This window comes from Lithobates pipiens, unplaced genomic scaffold (assembly GCF_037356315.1).
Source record: "Lithobates pipiens isolate NorthernLeopardFrog02 unplaced genomic scaffold, aLitPip1_a1.2 Scaffold_19, whole genome shotgun sequence".
Classification (NCBI taxonomy): Eukaryota; Metazoa; Chordata; class Amphibia; order Anura; family Ranidae; genus Lithobates; species Lithobates pipiens.
This window is the reverse complement of record NW_027507764.1, coordinates 188,695,300-188,717,102: the sequence shown is the minus strand read 5'-3', so window position 1 is coordinate 188,717,102 and position 21,803 is coordinate 188,695,300. Positions and strand designations below refer to the sequence as shown.

Sequence of the window (21,803 nt, the reverse complement as noted above, 5' to 3'; positions counted from 1 at the left end):
GAACTAGGGTCATTGGAATCTATATGAAACACTGGCCATGCACTTTTGATGCAGAATAAAAACACACTGGTGTAAACCAACCCTACAGAACAACTGTTTTCTGCTTGAACTAGCTGCTGAACATTGCTGCGTCAGGTCATTTGGTTCAATGGATGTAGATGCCCTGAGTCACCCATTCACACATCTCTCACAGTTTACATCATTCACACTATTTCTTCTCATTCATCTCTTTTTTTTATGGAGTCTCAATTATCACTGGAGTCTACACACTCTGTATCTTTGCAGCTAGGAAAACATATTACCTATCTTTAACATTGTTTCCATCTGGAAGAATAACAACTCATTATAATCAGCTGGTACATCATTCAGTTTCTATTTTAGATTATTTTTATGTAATTTTATTTTATCACATAAGTGCTATCTGTATGAATTTTGAAAATGTTGGCAGTATGGCCTTTATTTAAAAGACTCAAATTCAAAGTCTATTTATTCAATACTCAGCATGATTGTCATGCTTGTGATGCCTTTTGGACAGACATTTCCACAGCAAATGGACATTGTATTATGAATATTGCCATAACACCATTAAAGGGATTGTAAAGGCTTGTTTTTTTTTTCTTAAATAAAAATAACAAACGTGTTATACTTATCTCATCTGTGGTTTTGCACAGAGCAGCCCAGATCCTGCTCTTCTCGGGTCCCTCTTTGCTGCTCCTAGCCCCTCCCTCCTTTTAGTGCCCCTCAGCCAGCAGCTTGCTACAGGGGGCACCCAAGCTGAGTCAGAGCTCCGTGTATCTATTCAGACATGGACCCCCGACCTGGTACCGTCCCATATCTCCCCATGATTGGCTTACTGACTTTGATTGACCACTGCGGGAACCAATGGCACCGCTGCTGTCTCAAGAGGAGTGTCCTGGATAGCAGAGGAGATCGTGGAAATAGCTGGAGAGAGAAGGGGCTCAGGTAGGTAATTAGGGGGGTGCAGGGGGGCTACTACACACAGAAGTTTTTTTATCTGCCTTTACAACTCCTTAACCACTTGACAACTGGGCACTTAAACCCCCCTGACCAGACCAATTTTCAGCTTTCAGTGCTCTCACACTTTGAATGACAATTACTCAGTCATGTAACACTGTACCCAAATTAATTTTTTGTCCTTTTTTTCCCACAAATAGAGTATTTGATCACCTCTGGGTTTTTTATTTTTTATGCTATAAATGAAAAAAGACCGATTTAAAAAAAAAAAAAAAAAAAAGCATTTTTCTTTGTTTCTATGATAACATTTTGCAAATTATTAATTTTTCTTCATAAATTTTGGCCACAATTTATACTGCTACATATCTTTGGTAAAAAATAACCCAAATTGGTGGATATTATTTGGTCTTTTGTGAAAGTTAGAGAGTCTACAAGCTATGGTGCAAATCATACAAAATTGATCACATCTGATGTACTGGTGGTCTAATTTCTTGAGACCTGAACAAGTCAGGAAAGTACAAATACCCCCCAAATGACTTTTTTCAAAGTAGACATTCCAAGGTATTTAGTAAGAGGCATGGTGAGCTTTTTGATTTTGTCATTTTTTCCCACAATTCTTTGCAACATTAACATTTTTTTTCACAGAATTGTCATTGTAATAGGTTATTTCTCTGACATGGCATGTGTATACCACAAATTACACCCCAAAATAAATTCTGCTACTCCTCCTGAGTATTACGATACCACATGTGTGGGACTTTTCCACAGCCTAGGCACTCAGAGAGGCCCAACATGCAGGGAGCACCATCAGGTGTTCTGGGAGCATAAATTACACATCTAACTTGTTGACTACCTATTACACTTTTGAAGGCCCTGGAGCTCCAGGACAATGACACGTGACACTGACGTGGCACTGATGACAGATGGCACTGTTGACACGTGACACTGATGACAGATGCCACTAATACGTGGCACTGATGACACGTGACACTGATGACAGATGGCACTAATATGTAGCACTGATGACAGATGGCACTTATACGTGGCAGATGACACATGGCACTGATGACAGATGGCACTAATATGTGGCATTGATGACAGATGGCACTGATACGTGGCATTGATGACACGTGACACTGACAAAAGATGGCACGTGACACTGACAGGTGGCACTGATGAAAGATGGCACTAATATGTGGCACTGATATGGTACTGATGACAGATGGCACTATGTGGCACTGATGACAGATGGCACTTATATGTGGCACTGGGGACAGATGGCACTGACAAGTGGCACTGGGGACAAGTGGCACTGGGGACAGATGGCACTGACAACAGATGGCACTGGGGACAGATGGCAATGACAGGTGGAAGTGGGGACAGGGGGCACTTACATTTACAGATGGCACTTTATTTTCATTTTTTTTTCTACTAACGGCCGCTGCAGCCGTTCATCTCTCCCTCCTCACACGCTGTCTCTGTGTGAGGAGAGAGAGCCGGCAATGAGAGATGATCTCATATGTTTACATATGAGATCATCTCTCATTGGACACGCCGATCGCGCTTTAAACTGCCACAGCGATCTGTAACTGGCTGTGTCCAGAAGTTCCCCCGATGCACGCTTGCAGGAGCGCGCAACACAGAAGTAAACAGGACGACATCCAGGGACGGTCTCCCGGAAATTGGCGTCCGCGCTTCAGCCGTCTTTTGGCTATAGTGCGGACGCCTAGTGGTTAAAAAATATTTTATTAATGGTCACCTATAGTGCTCTTTTTTTACTCTTATATTGCTAGACTATGCTGGCTTTTGGAGGAAGTTGCTGTAAATCCTGTACAGTGTAAAGCTTCCAATTAATTGCTGGCTAGGCTGTCTTATCCTACAATTTTCAATCAAAATTTGATTCTAAAATTCTGCTCCTATTGGAGTACTTAATACATCAATATGTAGCTAAATGCAATACCCGTTTTTTCCCCTCTTTTGCAGAATACCCTTAATTATGTTGTTTATATTTAGAATGTATAATGCGCTAATATTAACCTCCCAATAGAACCCGGTGTAACCTCCTAATGGTTAATCAGTGAATCATGTGCAAAATAAGAAAATCATAGGATTTTGTTATGGTGAAGGATGTTATGTTAATTATAATAGGCTCCATTTGCTTATTTTGCGCATGATTCACTGATTAACCATTAGGAGGTTACACCGTGTTCTATTGGGAGGTTAATATTAGCGCATTATACATTCTAAATATAAACACTTTTTGTGTGATATCAGTTCACATACACAATAATTGCAGCTATGTTATTTGGTCATCTTCTAGTATTTGTCACTTATTTATTTATTAGTTCATATCAGCGTTTTAGTACACTTTTTACTTTACCCTTAATTATGTACCGTGCAAAACACCAATGTCTTTTTAAAATGACCCTAAGTGGTTTATTTCCCTTCCTTTCTGAATCCCACTATTTCAAACGCTCTTACTATAGGGATGGAAAACTGTATGGTAATGGAAAGCTTATCCATGTTCCCTACCTTGGATGTATATGGATCAGTGGCGGATAAGAGAGCACAGGGGCCCCTCCCTCTCTCCAGCCACCCCCTCTATGTAAAATGGATAGATTAATGCATTGCATGAATCAATCCATAGCTGCCACTGCCACCCCCTATTCAGGCATCCGGACCCTTTTCAGAAGCCTGAATTACAGCATCGTGGGTGTTTTTTTTTTTTTTGAAGCACCTGATTAGAGCCATAAGCTCTAATAGGCTTCAAAAAAGGTGAACTGAGAGTGCAGAGCATTGTGCTTGCAGTCCACCCAGATGTGTTAGAAAAGCAAATGAATCAATATATCATATGGAAAAGCAGATAAGAGAAGAGGGTTATATAAAAAATCAAATGCCAGTAATATGGCAAAAGTGGGTAGAATTTTGGTCCTCAATAATAGAATATTTGTAAACAGATGGGAACAACTAGTCTCTGGGGGAGATAGAGGGGATATGGGAGGAATAGAGGGGGGTGGGAGAGATAGAGGGGATATGGGAGGAATAAAGGGGGGGGGGGAAGTGAGAGAGGAAATTTTGGGTTAATCAAAAATCTTTCTTTTTTTGTTGTTGTTTTGTGTGTGAATGGTGGATGAAGAAAGTAGAGGATGGGAAAAGGAGAATTAGTAAGTGTTACATTAGATAACTATTTAGACTCTTTTATTGATGTATTCATATTGAGACAAATGTTTGTGATAATGGATGTTGTATAATGGGTTTTGTAAGTATGTTTTGCTGTATGGAAAATAAATAAAGAAATTTGAAACAGAAAAGCAAATGAATATTCGCTTTTCTAACACTGAACCGCCTCTCTGCCAATCAGGAGGTGCGGATCTAATACAGGTCACCCGATTGGCTGAAGGCAGAGGTGAGCCCACTGGCCACTTAGCAGAACAGGAAGAAGAGAGGCAGAGAGGACACAGCAGCCATCGCCTGACTCCCGCTACTCATCTTACAGCTCACCACTGTCACCACGATGGGGTAAGTGCTGGGCAGACAGTGGGTAGGGGGCACAGTGGCTGCAAATTATGGGAATAGTTGGCTGCATATGATGGACACACTTGGCTGCATTTTCTGGGCACAGAGGCTGCACATGATGGGCACAGTTGGCTGCATATGATGGGTTCAGTAGCTGCATTTGATGAGCTCAGTAGCTGCATTTGATGGTACAGTGGCTGCAATTGATGTATTTGTTTCAGCATATTTCAGAATTTTTCAGTTCGTTTGTAACCCCCCAAAACTTATGCGCACCAGCCGCCACTGATATGGATGGTGTTACAAATGGGTAGGGGAGAGGCACAGATGCATGAACGTCATCTAAGATCGTTTTCTTATAATATAAAAAAAAGCTAAGCTCGTAAAAGTACCATTTTGGTTACCTGCTATCTTAAAAAATGTTTTAATACAACCAAAGCTAAATAGCAAACCTTTTGGCAATTCAATATTTTGTTGGCACTCTATTCTAAAAATGGCCTTAAATAAAAATATGTTTTCCTTACGAAGCTTCTTTGGTCCATCATAATTCCACCTATGCTGATCTATTTAATACATTGAAATGGAAAATACTAAATTTAATTTCCCATTTCAAGTGAAATCCATTGTATATTGTGCAAAGATGTGCATTTGCATAATATATATATATATATATATATATATATATATATATATATATATATATATATATATATATATATATGCCTAAGAAAAACTTTTGTCAATGCTGATCTAAGAAGAATGAGCATAATCAAATCTGCTCTGTTTGACAATGGTCTTGTTGCTTATTTACAAATCACCGGCACACATTTCCATGCTCCAGGTTAGACTGACAACCACTTTACATGCATACAGATAACTGTATCTCTCCTTGCAATGTGTGACAGGAAATTTTCGAGTGGCAGGCACATAATGTAATGTGAACACTTAACAGGAAAATTATTTTGTACTGACAGTATGTTCCAGTCTGCAAGCTCCTGCGAGAATACAATAAGCTGATTCTGCTTGGCGTTACTGTCATATAAAGTAAACAGCAGAGACAGCATGGAGATACAATGGCATTGTATGAGTGACTTGAATGTTACCGATATCACGCTGTGCTAGAGGAACTGCTAGTTTGCAAGATGTACTTCCTACACACTTGCAGATCTATTGTAAGCAGTGACATTCACAGAGGACAATAATGACACTTTCTGCAAGAGTGTTGCTAAGTAAAGAGATTTAGGGGAAAAAAGTTATGTGGCAGTCTGAATGTTTAACCCATAAAATTCGAGTTTACTCCTAAGCGTCTCACTCACAATAGGGTTGATTTTCTAAAACTGGAGAGTGCAAAATTTGGTGCAGCTTTTTAAAGAAACCAATCAGCTTCTAACTTTAGCTTGTTCAATTAAGCTTTGACAAAAAAAAAAAAAAACTGGTACCTGATTGTTTTTTCAATAATTTTTATTAAGTTTTTCATTACATAACATTAGAGAAACACAAACATTCAAAAAAATAGGATTTTTTGTACCGTAAAATCCTTTTCTCTGTAATTCACCAACCGACACAGCTCCTCTCTTAGGCAATGGGTTGTTATGCCCACTACTAGGAGAATACTAGGCATTACTTGTTATGTAACACTCAGAACTCTTTAGTTCCGCCCAGGGGGCGGTCCCTTGGGCAACAACCCTCCAGCCTGCCATGCATTCATCAGTATGTCAACAAGCAATATAACGTAAAGAGAAAAGGGAGGGGCGGGTGCTGTGTCGGTCTGTGAATTACAGAGAAAAGGATTTTACGGTGAGTACAAAAAATCCTATTTTCTCTTATATTCACCGACCGACACAGCTCCTCTCTTAGCCATTGGGACGTCCCCAAGCAGTGCCAAAGAGGGGTGGGAAAACAGCATAGAAAACTTCATCCACTATGGCAAGTGGGAACTAGTTAAACTTTACCCACAAAAAAGCAACAATGCGTGGAGAAATCCAACACAAAAACCAGGGTACCCTCAACAGGAGTGACTACTCACAACCGCACCAAAAACTGCGGAATGTAATGCAACAGCACATTAACTTAACGGTACTGCGTTTTTATCGAAAAACCAGAAAAAAATAAAATATATTGCATATTCAATTGCAACTATACGCCACCTGCAAAACTTTGCGGCCAAAACAGGCATCAGCTGATGCACTGACGTCTACCTTGTAGAACTTGGTAAACTTGGTAAACAGACGACCAGGTCGCCGCTTTACACACCTGAGCGACAGACGCTTGGTGTCGGAAGGCCCAAGATGTTCCGAATGCCCTTGTGGGGTGGGCCGTGACCAGAAAGGGGGGCACCTGCCCCTTCAAGGCGTAGGCTTGCACTACAATCTGTCTGATCCACCTAGAAATTGTGGCCGACGAGACCGCCATGCCTTTCTTTGGACCAGCCACCGAAACAAATAGCAAGTCTTACTTCCGAAAGGGAGCAGTGGCAGACAAATACACCTTAAGAGCCCAAACCACGTCCAGAGCGTGAAGGGCCACTTCCTTAGGGTGTTTTGGCTTAGGACACAGAGATGGTAAAACAATGTCCTCATTAATATGAAAAGTGGAGACCACTTTCGGCAGAAAAGAAGGTTGCGGACGCTACACCACCTTATCCTTGTGGATAACCAGATAAGGCGACTTGCAGGACAAGGCTGCCAGTTCCAAAACCTTCCTGGCCAATGTGATGGCCACTAGAAAGACCACTTTCTGGGAAAGAGTCAACAGGGGAATCTCCCTGATATTTTCAAACAGCATTTTTTGAAGCGCCGATAACACCAGGTTCAGATCCCATGGGGGTAACGGTGGACGCACCGGAGGGACTACATGTCGCACCCCCTGAACAAAGATACTCACTAATGAGTGAGATGCCAGGGGTCGCTGAAAAAAGACAGCCAAGGCTGATGTTTGCCCCTTAATGGTGCTTAACGCCAATTTCTGGTCTACTCCTTGCTGAAGAAACAGCAGGATCCTGGATATAGAAAAGGAGTGCGGGTGCCATCCTTTATCCTCACACATGGAGATGTAAGCCTTCCAGGTACGATGATATATCTTCCGAGAAGAAGATTTCCGTGCCCTCAACATAGTTGGGCTCACCGAGTCCGACAGACCCCGGTTCCTCAACACCTGGCTCTCAATAGCTATGGCGTTAAAGCCAACGATGGTAAAACAGGATGGAGAATCGGACCTTGAGACAGAAGGTCCTCTCGTAACCGCAGTCACCATGGGGCGTCCGCCACCAGGCGCACTAGGTCTGCATACCAAGGACGCTGAGGCCAATCTGGGGCAACCAGAATCACTGGGATCCCCTCGACTTCCACTCTGCGGAGCAGATGTGGTAACAGTTTCAGTGGAGGAAAGGCGTAGATCAGCTGGTACTGATCCCACGGAGCCACCAGCGCGTCTGACGCGGCTGCCCAAGGATCTCTTATATGAATCTCGGCACCTTCAGATTGAGACGGGAGGCCAGCAGATCCACGTCTGGTGTGCCCCACCTCAGGCACAGTAGCCTGAATACCTCCAGATGCAATGCCCACTCTCCTGGGTCCAGCATCTGAAGACTCAAATAGTCCGCCTGCCAGTTCTCCACTCCCGGGATGTAAATGGCCGACAGGGCCAGTACGTGTCGCTCTGCCCACCGAATTAGGTGAGCGAACTCCTGTGCGGCGGCTGAGCTTCTTGTTCCCCCTTGGTGATTGACGTATGCCACAGCGTTGTCTGGCTGATTCCTGAACGGACACCCCTAAAGTCTCATCGACCATGTGGAGAGGCATAGCCTGATCGTTCTTAGCTCGAGCAGATTGATCGGCAACTTGGATTCTTCTGCCGACCAGAGGCCCTGACCCGACTGAACCCCCATCACTCCACCCCAGCCAGATAGGCTGGCGTCCGTTGTGATTACTGTTCACTTCAGAGGTAGGAATGACTTCCCGGACTGAATCAGGGGGGACCTCAGCCACCAGTTCAGGGAATCCCTGACTGACTGGCTCACCTGGATCTGCCGATCCAGGAACAACTGAGAACTGTCCCACTTTGTCAAAATCTCCTTCTGCAGGACTCTGGTGTGGAACTGGGCATATGGTACTGCCTCGAAGGAGACTACCATGAGTCCCGGGACTCACATGCAGAAGCGGAGCGACGACCACTTGCGGGTTCCATCAGCAGTTTTACCGAGGATCTGAGAGTCTGCAGTTTGTCTGAAGGAAGAAAAACTATCGCTTCCCTGGAGTCCAGCAGCAAGCCCAGGTACTCCAGACGCTGGGCCGGTACAATCACCGACTTCTTTAGGTTCAACAGCCACCCACATTTTTGCAGGGTCTGCATGGTGATCGCCACAGCCTCCTCTAATTCTGAGGCGGAAGATGCCGTCAGGAGGAGATCATCTAGGTATTCCACGATCGTGATCCCACGTTGCTGCAGCAACGCCAAAACTGGAGCCAATACCTTGGTAAAGACTCGGGGGCTGATGCCAGAACAAAAGGCAGAGCCACAAACTGGTAGTGGGCTTCCCCGACTGCAAATCGCAGAAACTTTTGATGCCGAAGGCATATGGGTATGTGCAGGTATGCATCCTGGATGTCTAAGGGCGCCAAGGAGTCCCCTTGATGGAGTGCAGCGACTACTGAGTGAACTGATTCCATGTTGAACCTCTGCACTTTCACAAAGTGATTGAGGGCTTTTAGGTCCAAGATTGGACCACCAGGCTGCAAACTCCCGAAGGCGATCCCCCCACCCGAGACATGGGTGGGGACAAACCTTCATGCGGTAGCACTTTTGTTCGCAGGCTTGTGGTTCCAGGGCCGTTTTTGTCCTTCCGTGGTCGTCCTGTCAGGCTGGGGAGGTTTATCTGAAGCTCCGGGCAGTTGAAAAAGCCCTTTGTGAGTGGAAAAAGAGGGCCCTTGCCTACAGCGTGGCTCCTTAGCCTTCCTGGTCTGTGGGAGTAAGGTACTCTTACTACCAGTAGCATTTTTAATAATGTCATCCAATGAGGCTCCAAAAAGCCGGTCGCCAAGGAAGAGTAGATCCGTCAGGGCTTTCTTGGATGTCTTGTCAGCAGACCAGCATTTTAACCAAATCAGGCGCCTCAGCAACACTGCAGACACTGAAGCCCTGGATAACGGAGGAAGAGCATCCAGGGCTGCGTCACAAACGTACTTAAGGCCTTGCACTAGTTGGTCTGCTAGTTCCACGGAGACAGGAGAGGCCTGTTGCTCTCCCAATTCGCGGTGCAACAGTTTTGCCTACTCAGTGTCTGCGACACATGTGCGGATGCCAGTACTGGTCGCACGGTGGACCCCACCACTGTAAACAAGGAACAAACCACTGCCTCGGCCTTCCTGTCCGTTGGATCCTTAAATGCAGGAGCCCCCTCTACCGGGATAGTGGTTACTTTATTTAACCTGGATACTGGGGGGGTCCACGACCGGAGGAGCCGACCACTTCTTGAGAAGGCTCTCCTCAAAGGGGTAATGTACCGCCATGGATTTGGGGACCAAAACGGTCCATTGCGGGCAACCCCATTCCTTGTAAATTAACTTGTCAAAATAAGTCACATACGGGAACTCCTTAGGTGAACGTGCTGGCTTGCGGGACCCAAAAGGGACCTCTACATCAGCAGAGGGATCTGCTGGCTCCTGAATCTTCAGGGTATCACGCACAGCTGTGATAAGTGCTTCAACAAGCGCTTTGTCGCGCACGGACCCGGACGGTGACTCATCCTCACTGTCTGAACGGTCCTGGTCATCTGACAAGACAGAACAGGGGTCACCAGTCTCAGCTGGACCCGAGTCTGCGTCAGAGCCCTCCCCAGAGGATGGGGGGGGGGGGGCAGGGGCCGCTTTTTTGCACCCTTTTGCCCACGTGCCTTCTCCATCTTGGCAACGAACGAATTGAGGACTGCCATCAGAGTGTCCCGGGGCACTGCGCAGTCCGAAGGTGACCCGGTTATAATTTCCTGGATTTCGGGGGAAGAAACACCAGTTTCTGAAGCCACGCTGACCCTACCCTGTCTCCACCCGAAGGGGACTTAGGACAGTGACAGTCCCACCCTCCTTACTGCCGCTGGCTGAGGGGCTCTCTCCTGCAGGACTCACCACCCTGAGGGGTTCTGCGCTATCCAGCAGGTGGTGCCTGTAGTCTCTGTTGGTTCCCAGGTGCAGAGGAAACTGCTGTGTCGGTGGATGCAGCTGCAAATGGTGCTAAAACCACTCTGAAGTGTGCTTAGGCTTCAAGAAAATGGCTGCCCAGCGTCCAGCACAAGGACATAAAACACAGGGAAAATGGCTGTGAGAGCACAGGAGCACATGCTGCTGCTAGAGAACACTAAAAAAAGTGTTCAGGCTTCAAGAAAATGGCCGCCGGTGTCCGGAATTGGAACAATCACAAGGAAAACGGCAGCCGAAGCCCAGGAGAGCATGCTGCCCTTGCCCACACCTAAAATGGCCGCCGAATGCAGATCCATGAGGTACAGGGAGAAAACAATGGCGGTGAGCACACCGCTGCGCAGGACACCAGCATAGCCTCACAGACACCTTCCAGGGGCATGAAGAACAGGACCCAGGACACAGCTAGCCAGCGTAATCCCCCCCCCCCAAGGTGAGAGCCCCTGCATAGACACACACACCGCTCAGCAGCATCCACAAATGGAAAGGGGGAGGAAGAGGGGGACAGGGAGAGAAGAGAGGGAGGTGAGGGACCCCCGAATCGACCTCCCAGGGAATGCCCAGCTGCTCAGCCCCGCCGAGGCAGGGGGCTACTACTAGGAGCCGTACTTACCAGTCCTGAAGAGCTGGGAGACATTCCATCACAGAGCCACTCACTGATCAGTACAGGGTGGCTGCTGGCCCGGCATACTGTGATGCAGACATCAGTAGCCCGGTCATATATATGCCCCGGAGCATAAAGGCTCACCGACCACCTCTGGAGCTGAGGTTTCGTCGTGGCCTGCCTAGCGCGTAGCTGCGGCCTGCACACGCTTGATGGCCAGACTAGGGAGACTACAAGGATAAGAGTATCCAGCCTGTCACCTAGCCGGCTGTTGATAGCAGATCACAGGATCAATCATCTTGCGCAAAAAGTCCCGCTTCTGCAGAAAAAAGCACGGACCGATGGTCCTTCTCCTTCACTCGGCAAAATAAGACTGATGACTGCCTGGCAGGCTGGAGGGTTGTTGCCCAAGGGACCGCCCCCTGGGCGGAACTAAAGAGTTCTGAGTGTTACATAACAAGTAATGCTTAATATTCTCCTAGTAGTCGGCATAACAACCCAATGGCTAAGAGAGGAGCTGTGTCGGTCGGAGAATATAAGAGAAATAATAGGAGCATAGGTGTACAGTTAGAGACATATACTGTGCTCTCTAGACAACCAATCCAGCGTATGAAGAAATATGAATTATAGAGTGCAGCTTTAAGAGTAGGTGGATCCATTATCACATTATCATCTGGTATTCGTACTTATGTATAGCTTGTGGGGAGCACCCAATTATATGTCTCATCTGCTAATCTTTTCAGGCTGGTTGATAACTTAAACCAAAAAAAAAAGGCTACCAGACATTCGATTGCCAAACTATGGAAATCACAATCTGTTCCATCCATTACTGACATAATACAACTCACCCGATTGTTTTTTATGCAGAGCTGCACCAGATTTTCCACTCTCCAGTTTGAGTTATTCGACCCCATAGCATCTGATTGTTTGATTAGAAATGTGTTGGACAATGTACGTCGACAAGAACACCTCAGCTATAACATGTATCAACAGCACAGTGCTTTCTAATCAATATATGCAAGAAGCTGCAAGCTCTTATTTAGCTTTGACAGGCAATCAATAGTTTTGCATTTTCAATCTCTCAAGAACGGCTGTGTCTTTCCTGTCTTTTCCACCATCAGGACAGGGACAAGGTTCTTAGCTGTACACTTAAAATGGAAGTAAACCCATCCATTTACCGGTTTCAAAAAAGTTTAATTTCTGGCACGTGCCAAAAATGTAACACTCCCATTGGTTGTGCTCTCAACCAAACTGTCAAACCATCCAATGGCTGGTGTCATAACTGGCCACATGTGCAGCATCATGGCAGTTGTATATTAAACAGAGGCAAAGATGGCAACTTCCTTGCCTGAAAACGATAGGAGGGTTTACTTACACTTTAAAGTTGTTGTAAACCTCTGAAATTAAAAATGAACAAAGCATATCCCTCTATAGTGCGTGCTTGCCTTGATCCAAAACACTGAGTGTGATTTCTGTCTGCTGTCTCCTTCTTTGTCAATCTGCAAGAGTCAATTCTGACAGCCTATGCCTGCAACAAGCAAACACAGGATATGGCTCTGTCCCCCTCCCCCCAGCACACAACTGGTGAATAAACGCCTCAGTTGTGCATGTTTTCCTATGAGACAGTGTAGCCAGGGATGTGCCCTTTTCCTCTGTTTAGGTCTCAGATTACACTTAGCTCCCTGCTCTATACTGTGCCATTTGTGACATCAGATCTCCACTGCCTTCTGGAGCTCAGACGTGCTATGTAACAGGCCAGGTTTGCAAGATAAGTGAAATACATCACAGGTGATATCATTTGCTGCTCAGTGATTGCAGTATTCTAGTCTGCATCTCCCCAAGGTAATACATAAAACCTGGCCTGTTAGTGGGCCCTGAGGACAGTGTTGATGACCACTGGTGTAAAATGCATGCTTTAGGAGGCTGTAGAGGAAAAAAGAATGCACATGAGAAGATAACATTCTTGTAACTTGTCACTGTTGATCTTCTCCTGCAACTGTCATTCTAGAGGTTACCCTGGTCTTTGATATTGTTCTAGTTGCCTGTAGATGATGTGGTTGCATTCTTTTATTTATTTTAGGCCGATTACATGCCATTCTTTAATAACTTCAAAGTCTACCCCCAAAATTATATTTGTCTTTTTCAAGCTTAATTTTCCCATATTTTTACCTAGCGAACCTGCCAGTAACTTACTTTATCAATGGAGAAGTATTGTTGCCACCCTAGGCTGCTGGCTCCTGATTTGAACTACAGAACACTTCTAGTCTCCTCATCTCCATAATATGGAGGAGCTATTCTGTTGCTCACAGTAAATCTGGACACTGATAAAACTGCTTGACACCACAAAAAAAGCAGGAAATTCAGTACACGATAAAAACATCTAAAAAAATTATATTAATTTTGCTAGCTATTGGCTGCGAAATACAGAAATACATTTTATGTTACGTGCTATACACGCCTAAAGTTTTCAACCTTGAGGTTAGGTGAGCCTAAGTTCAATCATACAAGTAACAGATGTTCGAAGGATACATTAGATTAGCCTGTCAGACACAATGTCCCAGGTCTTGGATATCTGCCATTTCCTTGACTGCAAAACTGATGACAATAATAATCTAGCCTCTTCACCGTTAAAGCCCAACTACAGCATTTCCAAGTATTTGACTTGAGTGTTATAACCAAGAAAAAATACTGTAATGCTATAGAAAGATGTTACATCCTCTGCCCTAAGGCCCCTTTCACACATGGTTGGTGCGGGCGTCAGCGGGAAAACGTCAGTTACTCATCTGTCAAGTTAAATCGTTCAGGAGAGGTTGTAAAAACGTGCCATGTACATGAAGCCTAAGGCCCCTTTCACACATGCTGACCGTTCAGGTCTGCCTGTCAGTTTTTTAGGCAGACCTAAGCGGACATTCCATGCAGGTCTATGGATCGGGGACATGTCCGCTGACATCCGCTCCGCTCCGATCTGCTGAATCCAGATGGATGGAGGTCCGGTTCACACCGCTGCGGGTGAGAGATCCGGATGTGATTCGCACCGCACTGCAGTGCAAATCACATCCGATCTCCGTAGCGATGCGAGTTCAGCCATACAGATAGTATGGCTGAATTCGCATCGCTCCCGCCGCAAACTCGCACGGGACCCTTTTTTTGGTCCGCAGCAGAATCGGATCGCATGGGTGTTCACACCATGCGATCCGATTCCTGTGCGAGTGTGCAGATCGCACTGCGATATGCGGACGGATCTGGGGGTGTCATTAACATTTCATTGACACTCCCAGCAGTCCGCATAGGGCAGTGTGAACTGCCGGCGGGAGGCATGCGATGCGGGAAAACGCAGCGGATTCGCGGCGTTCCCGCATCGCTATGGTGTGAACCTAGCCGGAAACCCTATTTTCCATCCAGTCTGTTTTCATCCAATCCCCCATAGAGGAGAGCAGAGCTTTGACAGGTCCGTCCGTCCCTGCACAGTGAGCAGAGACGGACCTGTCATCCGCCAGCTCAGTGGGGATCAACAGAGCGATTCCTGCTGAGCAAGCAGAATCCGTCAAAATGGACATGTGTCTGTGAAAGTGGCCTAAGGGTGTGCCACCTGACTCTGGAGCAACTGCACACAATGGAAGTGAAGGCAGTAGGCCCTTGTACAGCTTACACATCACTCATTGCCTACACAGTGTATACAGTATAGACAACACAGATCAGATACACAGTACATAAAATATACAGCATACAAAACACACAACACACACACTATATATAGCATGAGCATAAATAGCACAGAGTGTACACAGCATGTACAGAATAGAGAACATACATACACAAAGAGCATATACACAGATATGCTGTATTTAAAAAAAAAAAACTAATATTGACAGACCATTTACATCACAGGTCATTTTAACATGAGGATGAGATAGATAAACTAATTTACTTACCCTATCCCAGCTAAACGACAGGCCTATTTTTTCAAGCTGTTGCCTCATGTGTTCAATATTACTGCAAAAGACAAATAAACAACACGAGTAGGTCACAGGTGGGTGGTTTAACTTATAACTGTAAAATAATTAACTGCATTTTTCATTTACCCTTAACAGTATAAAATACAAGCCCTGTGGGGCTAAAAAAAGAGAAATTTACAAGTTGTGACAGTGCGGGGCTCTGCCACAATGCGAATATAGGTTATGAGGAAAGAAATGACACAGGACTCTCAAAGATTCAGCTTGAGAAGCTCTAGCAGGGGGTTTGTGATCAAGGAAAATGGCATCTTAAGTTTTCTCTGGATTTGGTAGTTACAGATCGGGGCTTGTAGGTTCCAAAGCATCTTGAGTGGGACAGAACCTTCAGTCCAGTGTCTGGGCTTTGCTAGATGCCTACAGCCTGCATGAGTGCACAGGTGGGCAGGATTGTTATAAGCTGGATACGAGTATAACTCAGCTGGTGCCATTTGGACACAAAGACTTGTGTGGAGATAGCAGTGTGCTCCAGCCAGGAGCCTGTCCTTTCTTGGGGGACAAGACCCTATGTTGAGGGGACTTCTTGCCCATAGAACTAGGAAAGTCAGGACAACTACGTGGATCCAAAGAGACCAAGAAAGCTGAGGTGACTAGCGGGTCCACAGATGGGACTGGAGGACGTCCTGAGTGTCTGTGAGGTGAGAAAGCCCAAGGAGCTGGGACAACTCTACCCAGAGGCCAGGAGTGAGCCCCGTGCAGTGAGTGGCTGCAAGGTTAGACTGAGGAGCCCATGGCCTGGGAGACTGGACTGAGCAGCAGTGCTGCTGGCAAGAGAGCCAGGTGGCTCTGAATTTTTGTTGAACACTGTCTTGTGTGAAGCTGAAAACCCCCTGCATGGGAAACCTTATGTTGTGAGGACATTCCTTTTGCTTTTTAACAAAAGTGGGCTGCCATAAGGTGGATGAAATCAACAAGCTGTAATATTTAGTCCTTACTAGAACCATCGGGAATAATATACCAAAACATGGTTCTATTGGAACATGTTTGTTTACTTTGATGAGGGCAAAGCCCTACGGGAAACTTGTTCTGGTTTTTAACACCAAAACAAAAGCACAATGGACCAGTGTGAAGACATAGAATTTTTAAAGGGATGTATTTTCCTTGAGCTATTCTTGCTCTAAAAGGTGCTGATAATGTCTGACATTTAAATTCATGATATGAATTAAAAAGTCGTATATAATACAATTTAATATAAAACTATATGGTTTTGTTTTGTTTTTTAACTGTCATTTTTGGTTACGGCCAAGTGCATGCTGAATTTCCATTCGGTGCACCTCTAGAGAATACTTATACATACTTATCATTTGAGAAAATCTATGTATAAATATAATGCTATTTGAGCCCAATGCATGGAATATATGCTTCCTCCTTTATCTTAGGACACCATATGACTTATCATAGGTGTATTTGCTTTTAACCTTTTGTATTTGTATGGCTGATTTAGGTACATCTTTTACTCGGGTCTAAATATTGTGTATTTCGTACTTTTATTTCTTCTATAGTCTTTTTTTTTTTTTTTTACATTTTGTCTTCTGCCCTGTGTGGCGGGTTGTCTTTGTGTTTTTCCACTTTAAAAACTTTTTTTTAAAGGTGAAGTCCAGCTTGAGCTTTTTAGGCTGAAGGGATGAAGGCATCGCATTATCTTGACTTCCGAAGTCTGGATCTGCCAGCTGCCTCGACTGATGGCAGTTACAGCGAGCCGTTGAGATGGCTGCTCCCGCCCCCTCACAGCTCCGCGCTCTAATGAGCGTGGAGGAATAGAGCAGAAGAGATGCTGACTGACAGGCAACATCTCTCCTCTCAGGGAGGAGTGAGAACCAAGCCACCAGCGGTGTTCGGAGGCTCGCTTCTCAGTGCAGAGATGCTGGGGGACAGCTGCATCGATCTGATGCTGCATCCACCTAGGTAAGTATGAATATAAAAAAAAGGGGGGTAGGGATGTTAAAAACGGCTTTTTTAAGGGTGCAAATGGGCAAAAAATTAAAAGAGAAGTATGTTGTTTTTGATTCGTACTTACCTATGTGGATACAGCATCAGACTAATGCTGCAGCTGTCCCCCACCGTCTCTGCACTTAGCACCAAGCCACTGAACACCGCAGATGGCTCGGTTTTCACAAATCCCCGAGAGGAGAGCTGCTGACTTTCAGTCAGTGTCTCTCCTCTCTGCTTCTCCCCGCTCACTGGAGGGCTGAGCTGTGGAGGGGAGACACCATCTCAGCGGCTCCCTAAGACTGCCATCAATCAAGGTAGCTGGCGGATCCAGACTTAGGACGTCAGGATGATGCACTGCCTCGACTGATGGTAGTGACGTCAGCAGAAGAGTGGATTTCAGACCGCTCTCTGCTGGAAACTGGTCACAGGAGTGAAAAACGAATTGCACTCCTGTGACCCAGAGGAGAAGCCAAGCCTAAAAAGCTCAGGCTGGACTTCTCCTTTATGAACTACTGGATAAGTACTTATGTTTTCCCTAGAAAACAGACAGCAAATTCACAGATAATTTGCGAAAATAGCTTTCAAACAGCAGACAGCACACTCAGTGACTCCGGAGTATCCTCCATGGACCCATTATGTGAGATTTCTAATGCCACCTGATTTGCTTTTCAGATCTTCAGTGGGATTTGAAATGTTACTTCTTCAAACAGATAGACCTGAACACGCAATATCTACAATATATCAACTTTTGCTGCAGGAAACTTGTCTGCAGGCCCTAAAGTTTCTTTCCATCTGGGAGAAAAAAAAATGAACACTTCTCAGGGGAACTGGATTTAGATAAAATATTGATATTTATTCACAAAATGTTCTCCTCCAGGGCAAAAGAACATAATTATAAGATCCTATCTTGTCTCCTACAGTCTTAACCAAAATGGATTCTTCTATCCCCAACGCATGCTGGAGCTGCCTAGCGGCAACTAGAACGATGACCCACAGTACACTATTCTCCATAATCCCTCGCCCTTACAAATAATTTATAATGGGTTTATTTACCTCCCCATTTTCTGCTCTAAATATTATATCTAGACACTGGCTTAATCCTTTTGCTATCAGCTATGTAAGGCCTCTGGTGGCACAGACCTGCTTCCAGCTGGCCAGCTTAGTAAGCCTTACATCGCTTGCATTCCTCCTTCTACCATAAGCTCATGCACCCCCCACCACTGCTGCTCTGTCCTGTTTCTTCTGCCTCCCCTGCTGCTCTTATGTCTTCTGGTCTCTTTACCCTCTACTGCTCTGATTGCCTCCTTCCCCACCTGTCTGATTGCCCCCGGCAGTACTAATCCTCAGGAGGAAGGGCGGGTACATGGTGATGAACATATGTTTACTGACCCCATCCCTTTCTCTGGATGAACACAGTAAGTGATCAGTACTAAATCACAGCAGTGTTTTCTGTGCTTTCAGTTTGTGATTGAACAGGAAGCAATGTGCATTGCATTACATTCACTGGAGCACATACGAGACATGTAGGGTCTTTTAGACCCTGGGAGTCTCATTAAAGAGAACCTGTCACCAAAAAAATCACATAGGGGACTTTGAGTTGAATTAAGAAACATATTTTTTAACTGTAAAAAAATATTTAGAAAAACTGGCTCCTATATTCAAAGCGAATTTGTCAAGCCCTGGTATAATGTATGGCCAAGTTTTAGTGACTGAAACTGTCTAAGCCAGAAACCACCAGGCAATTAGCATTTTCTGGGGGCTGCTGAAATAACACATTTATTGTTCTCATTAAAGGTTTCCTTTACTAAAAATACTGAAGTAGTCAATATTTCAGGACAGACAGTGTTGATTTGGGTATCTTTCCTGCAGATCTATTCAGTACATATGAATTATTTTTACTCAGAAACATGGAACTGATTTCTTTATCCTTTATGAAATGCCGCTGGTACAAAAAAAAACACAAAACACACAATGGCTGTGATAGCTGGATATTTTCAGACTGTCTAAAGTACACATTGCTCCACAATAACTGGGCATTGCAGGTGAGCTGTGCTTTGCGTATCCTGTAACTATGAGTCATATTTCATTGTTCCTTTGACTCTGTATTCAAATACTGTTCAAGCCAATCTCCATGTTAAGAAAAGAGATGAGCATGGCAATCAAAAATGTCTCAATCTGAACCCAGAAGAGATTGCTTGCTATGTATACACTAAGCGGCTCCCTTCCCCAGCTCGCTGAATTGAAACCAAGCTTACCTAAAAAAGCGGCAAAACAAAGAAAGAGATTTAATCTGCTACTCAGCAAATACAAAGATAATTTATTCAGAATCATTAACACAAAAGCAATTATTTCCAGTTGCAATTTTTGGTAGCTTCACTGATCCATGATATACAAGCGTCACGCCTTTGTGAGATATGCAAAAAAGTCTACAGAGGAGAAAAATGTAATTTGGAGATTAATCCGTACACGAAAACGCCATGTAAAGTGGACAGAGACTTGACTATGTGTTTACCTTTGTTCAACAAGAATGCCTTTTAGATATTGCCGATATTTTACAAAACAGTCATCTTTTCCTTGTCTCCCTTTTGCCCCCATTTGCTTTAAAGTGTAAGCTTTTGTTGGCACGGCTCTCCTGAAACTAAACTCCAGACAAATTGCTAAATACACATGTGAAATACATATACAGTCATGGCCAAAAATATTGGCACCCCTGCATTTCTGTCAGTTAATGCACCACTTCACCCAGAAAATGGTTGCAATTACAAATGTTTCGGCATTCTCATGTTTATTTCTTTGGTTTGTATTGGTAGGACACAAAAAGTGGAGAAACAAAAAGCCAAATCTGACACATTCCGCACAGATCTCCAAAAACTGACTGGACAAAATTATTGGCACCGTCTCAAAATTGTAGGTAATAATTGCATTCCAAATTTGTGATGCTCCGGTAATTTGTAAATAAACGTACTTGTATCAATTAACTAGTTGCTGCCTAACCACCATCAAATAACGGCAGGACAGTGCGGCTCTCGTTCTGGGATGACCTCATATGACATCGTCCCAGAACGGCCACGCTGTGTTGCTAGGACACTGCACGACCCCGATCTCTGTAAAGAGCTGCGTCCGTGGCTCTTTAACAATGTGATCGGCTGTGTCCAATCACAGCTGGTCACATGTAAACACGGAGATGCCGGTAATCGGTGCTCCGTGCCTCTCACTGATAGAGTGTGTGGTGAGGAGAGCCGATCAGCGGCATCTCCACATGTAATCAGGGCACTGATCATCAGTACCATGTTTACAATATAGCGCCAACTGTGTCACCAATCAGTGCCCACCACTGCGCACAAGTGGTACCAATCAGTGCCCATTAGCAATGCCAGTCAGTACTGGCTATCAGTGCCGCCTATCAGTGCTACTCATCACTGCTGTCAATCAATGGCCATCAGTGTGTCGTCCATCAGTGCCCATCAGTACCGCCTTTCCGTGCCACTTATCAGTGCCCACCAGTTATGCCTATCAGTGCCCACCAGTGCCACCTATTAGTGCTCAGTGCCACTTAACAGTGCCCATCAGTGTCCATAAGTGTGGCATATTAGTGCCTCCTCATTAGTTTCACCTCCTCAGTGCCACCTCATCAGTGCCCGAAAGTGCCACTTCATCTAAGCCCACCAGTTCAGCCCATCAGTGCTGCCTCAGAGCACATCAGTGAAGGAGAAAAATGACTTACTACTGACAGAACCTAAGTAAATAAAAAGTTTTTTTCAACATTTTTGGTCTTTTTTTTTTTTTAAGTAAAAAATAAAAACCCAGCAGTGATTAAATACCACCAAAAGAAAGCTCTATTTGTGTGAAGAAAATCATAAAAAAATAATGTTTGGGTACAGTATAGCATGACCGCGCAATTGTCATTCAAAGTACAACAGTGCTGAAAGCTGAAAAATGGCCTGGGCAGGAAGGGGGTATAAGTGCCCTGTAGGCAAGTGGTTAACAGGTGCTGACAATATAGAAATCACATTGGCAACCAGTTAAAATGGTGAAAAATTGGCTCAACCTTTGTGTTGTGTGTCTCTGTGTGTCACACGGAGCATGGAGTACAAAAATTGTGCAAAAGCATGGACAATCTAAGGTCAAAAGTCCATCTCTAGAGATCTTCATGTTCCTGTGTCTACTGTGCACAACATCGTGTGAAAAGTTTACAGCCCATGGTACTGTAGCTAATCTCCCTGGACGTGGACGAAAGAGAAAAGTTGATCAAAGATTGCAACAACAGAATGGTGTTCGAATGGTGGATAAAGAACCTCGATCAACTTCCAGACAAATTCGAGCTGACCTTTAGGCACAGGGTCTGTGCCAGCTTGCACAATATGTCGCCATTTGAATTTAAAGAGATGCTATGGTAGGGGACTCAAGAGGATCCCACTGCTGACACAGAAACATAAAAAAGCCAGATTGGAGTTTGGCAAAACTTACCTAAGGAAGCCAAAATCCTTTTGGGAGAATGTGCTGTGGACAGATGAAACAAAAATACAGCTTTTTAGTAAAGCCCATCATTCTGCTGTTTTCAGAAAATGAAATGAGGCCTTT

The 21,803-nt window shown here is 44.7% G+C and overlaps 1 protein-coding gene across 2 annotated transcripts in view; it reads right to left on the bottom strand.

The window, feature by feature from the left end:
• Nucleotides 1-21,803, bottom strand: part of LARS2 (leucyl-tRNA synthetase 2, mitochondrial) — a 319,881-nt gene that overhangs the window by 215,838 nt on the left and 82,240 nt on the right. For both annotated transcript variants that reach the window (XM_077491589.1, XM_077491590.1), the window contains exon 5: nucleotides 15,213-15,273. In XM_077491589.1, coding sequence (XP_077347715.1) covers nucleotides 15,213-15,273 — 61 coding nt within the window. The remainder of the gene's footprint in view (nucleotides 1-15,212; nucleotides 15,274-21,803) is intronic.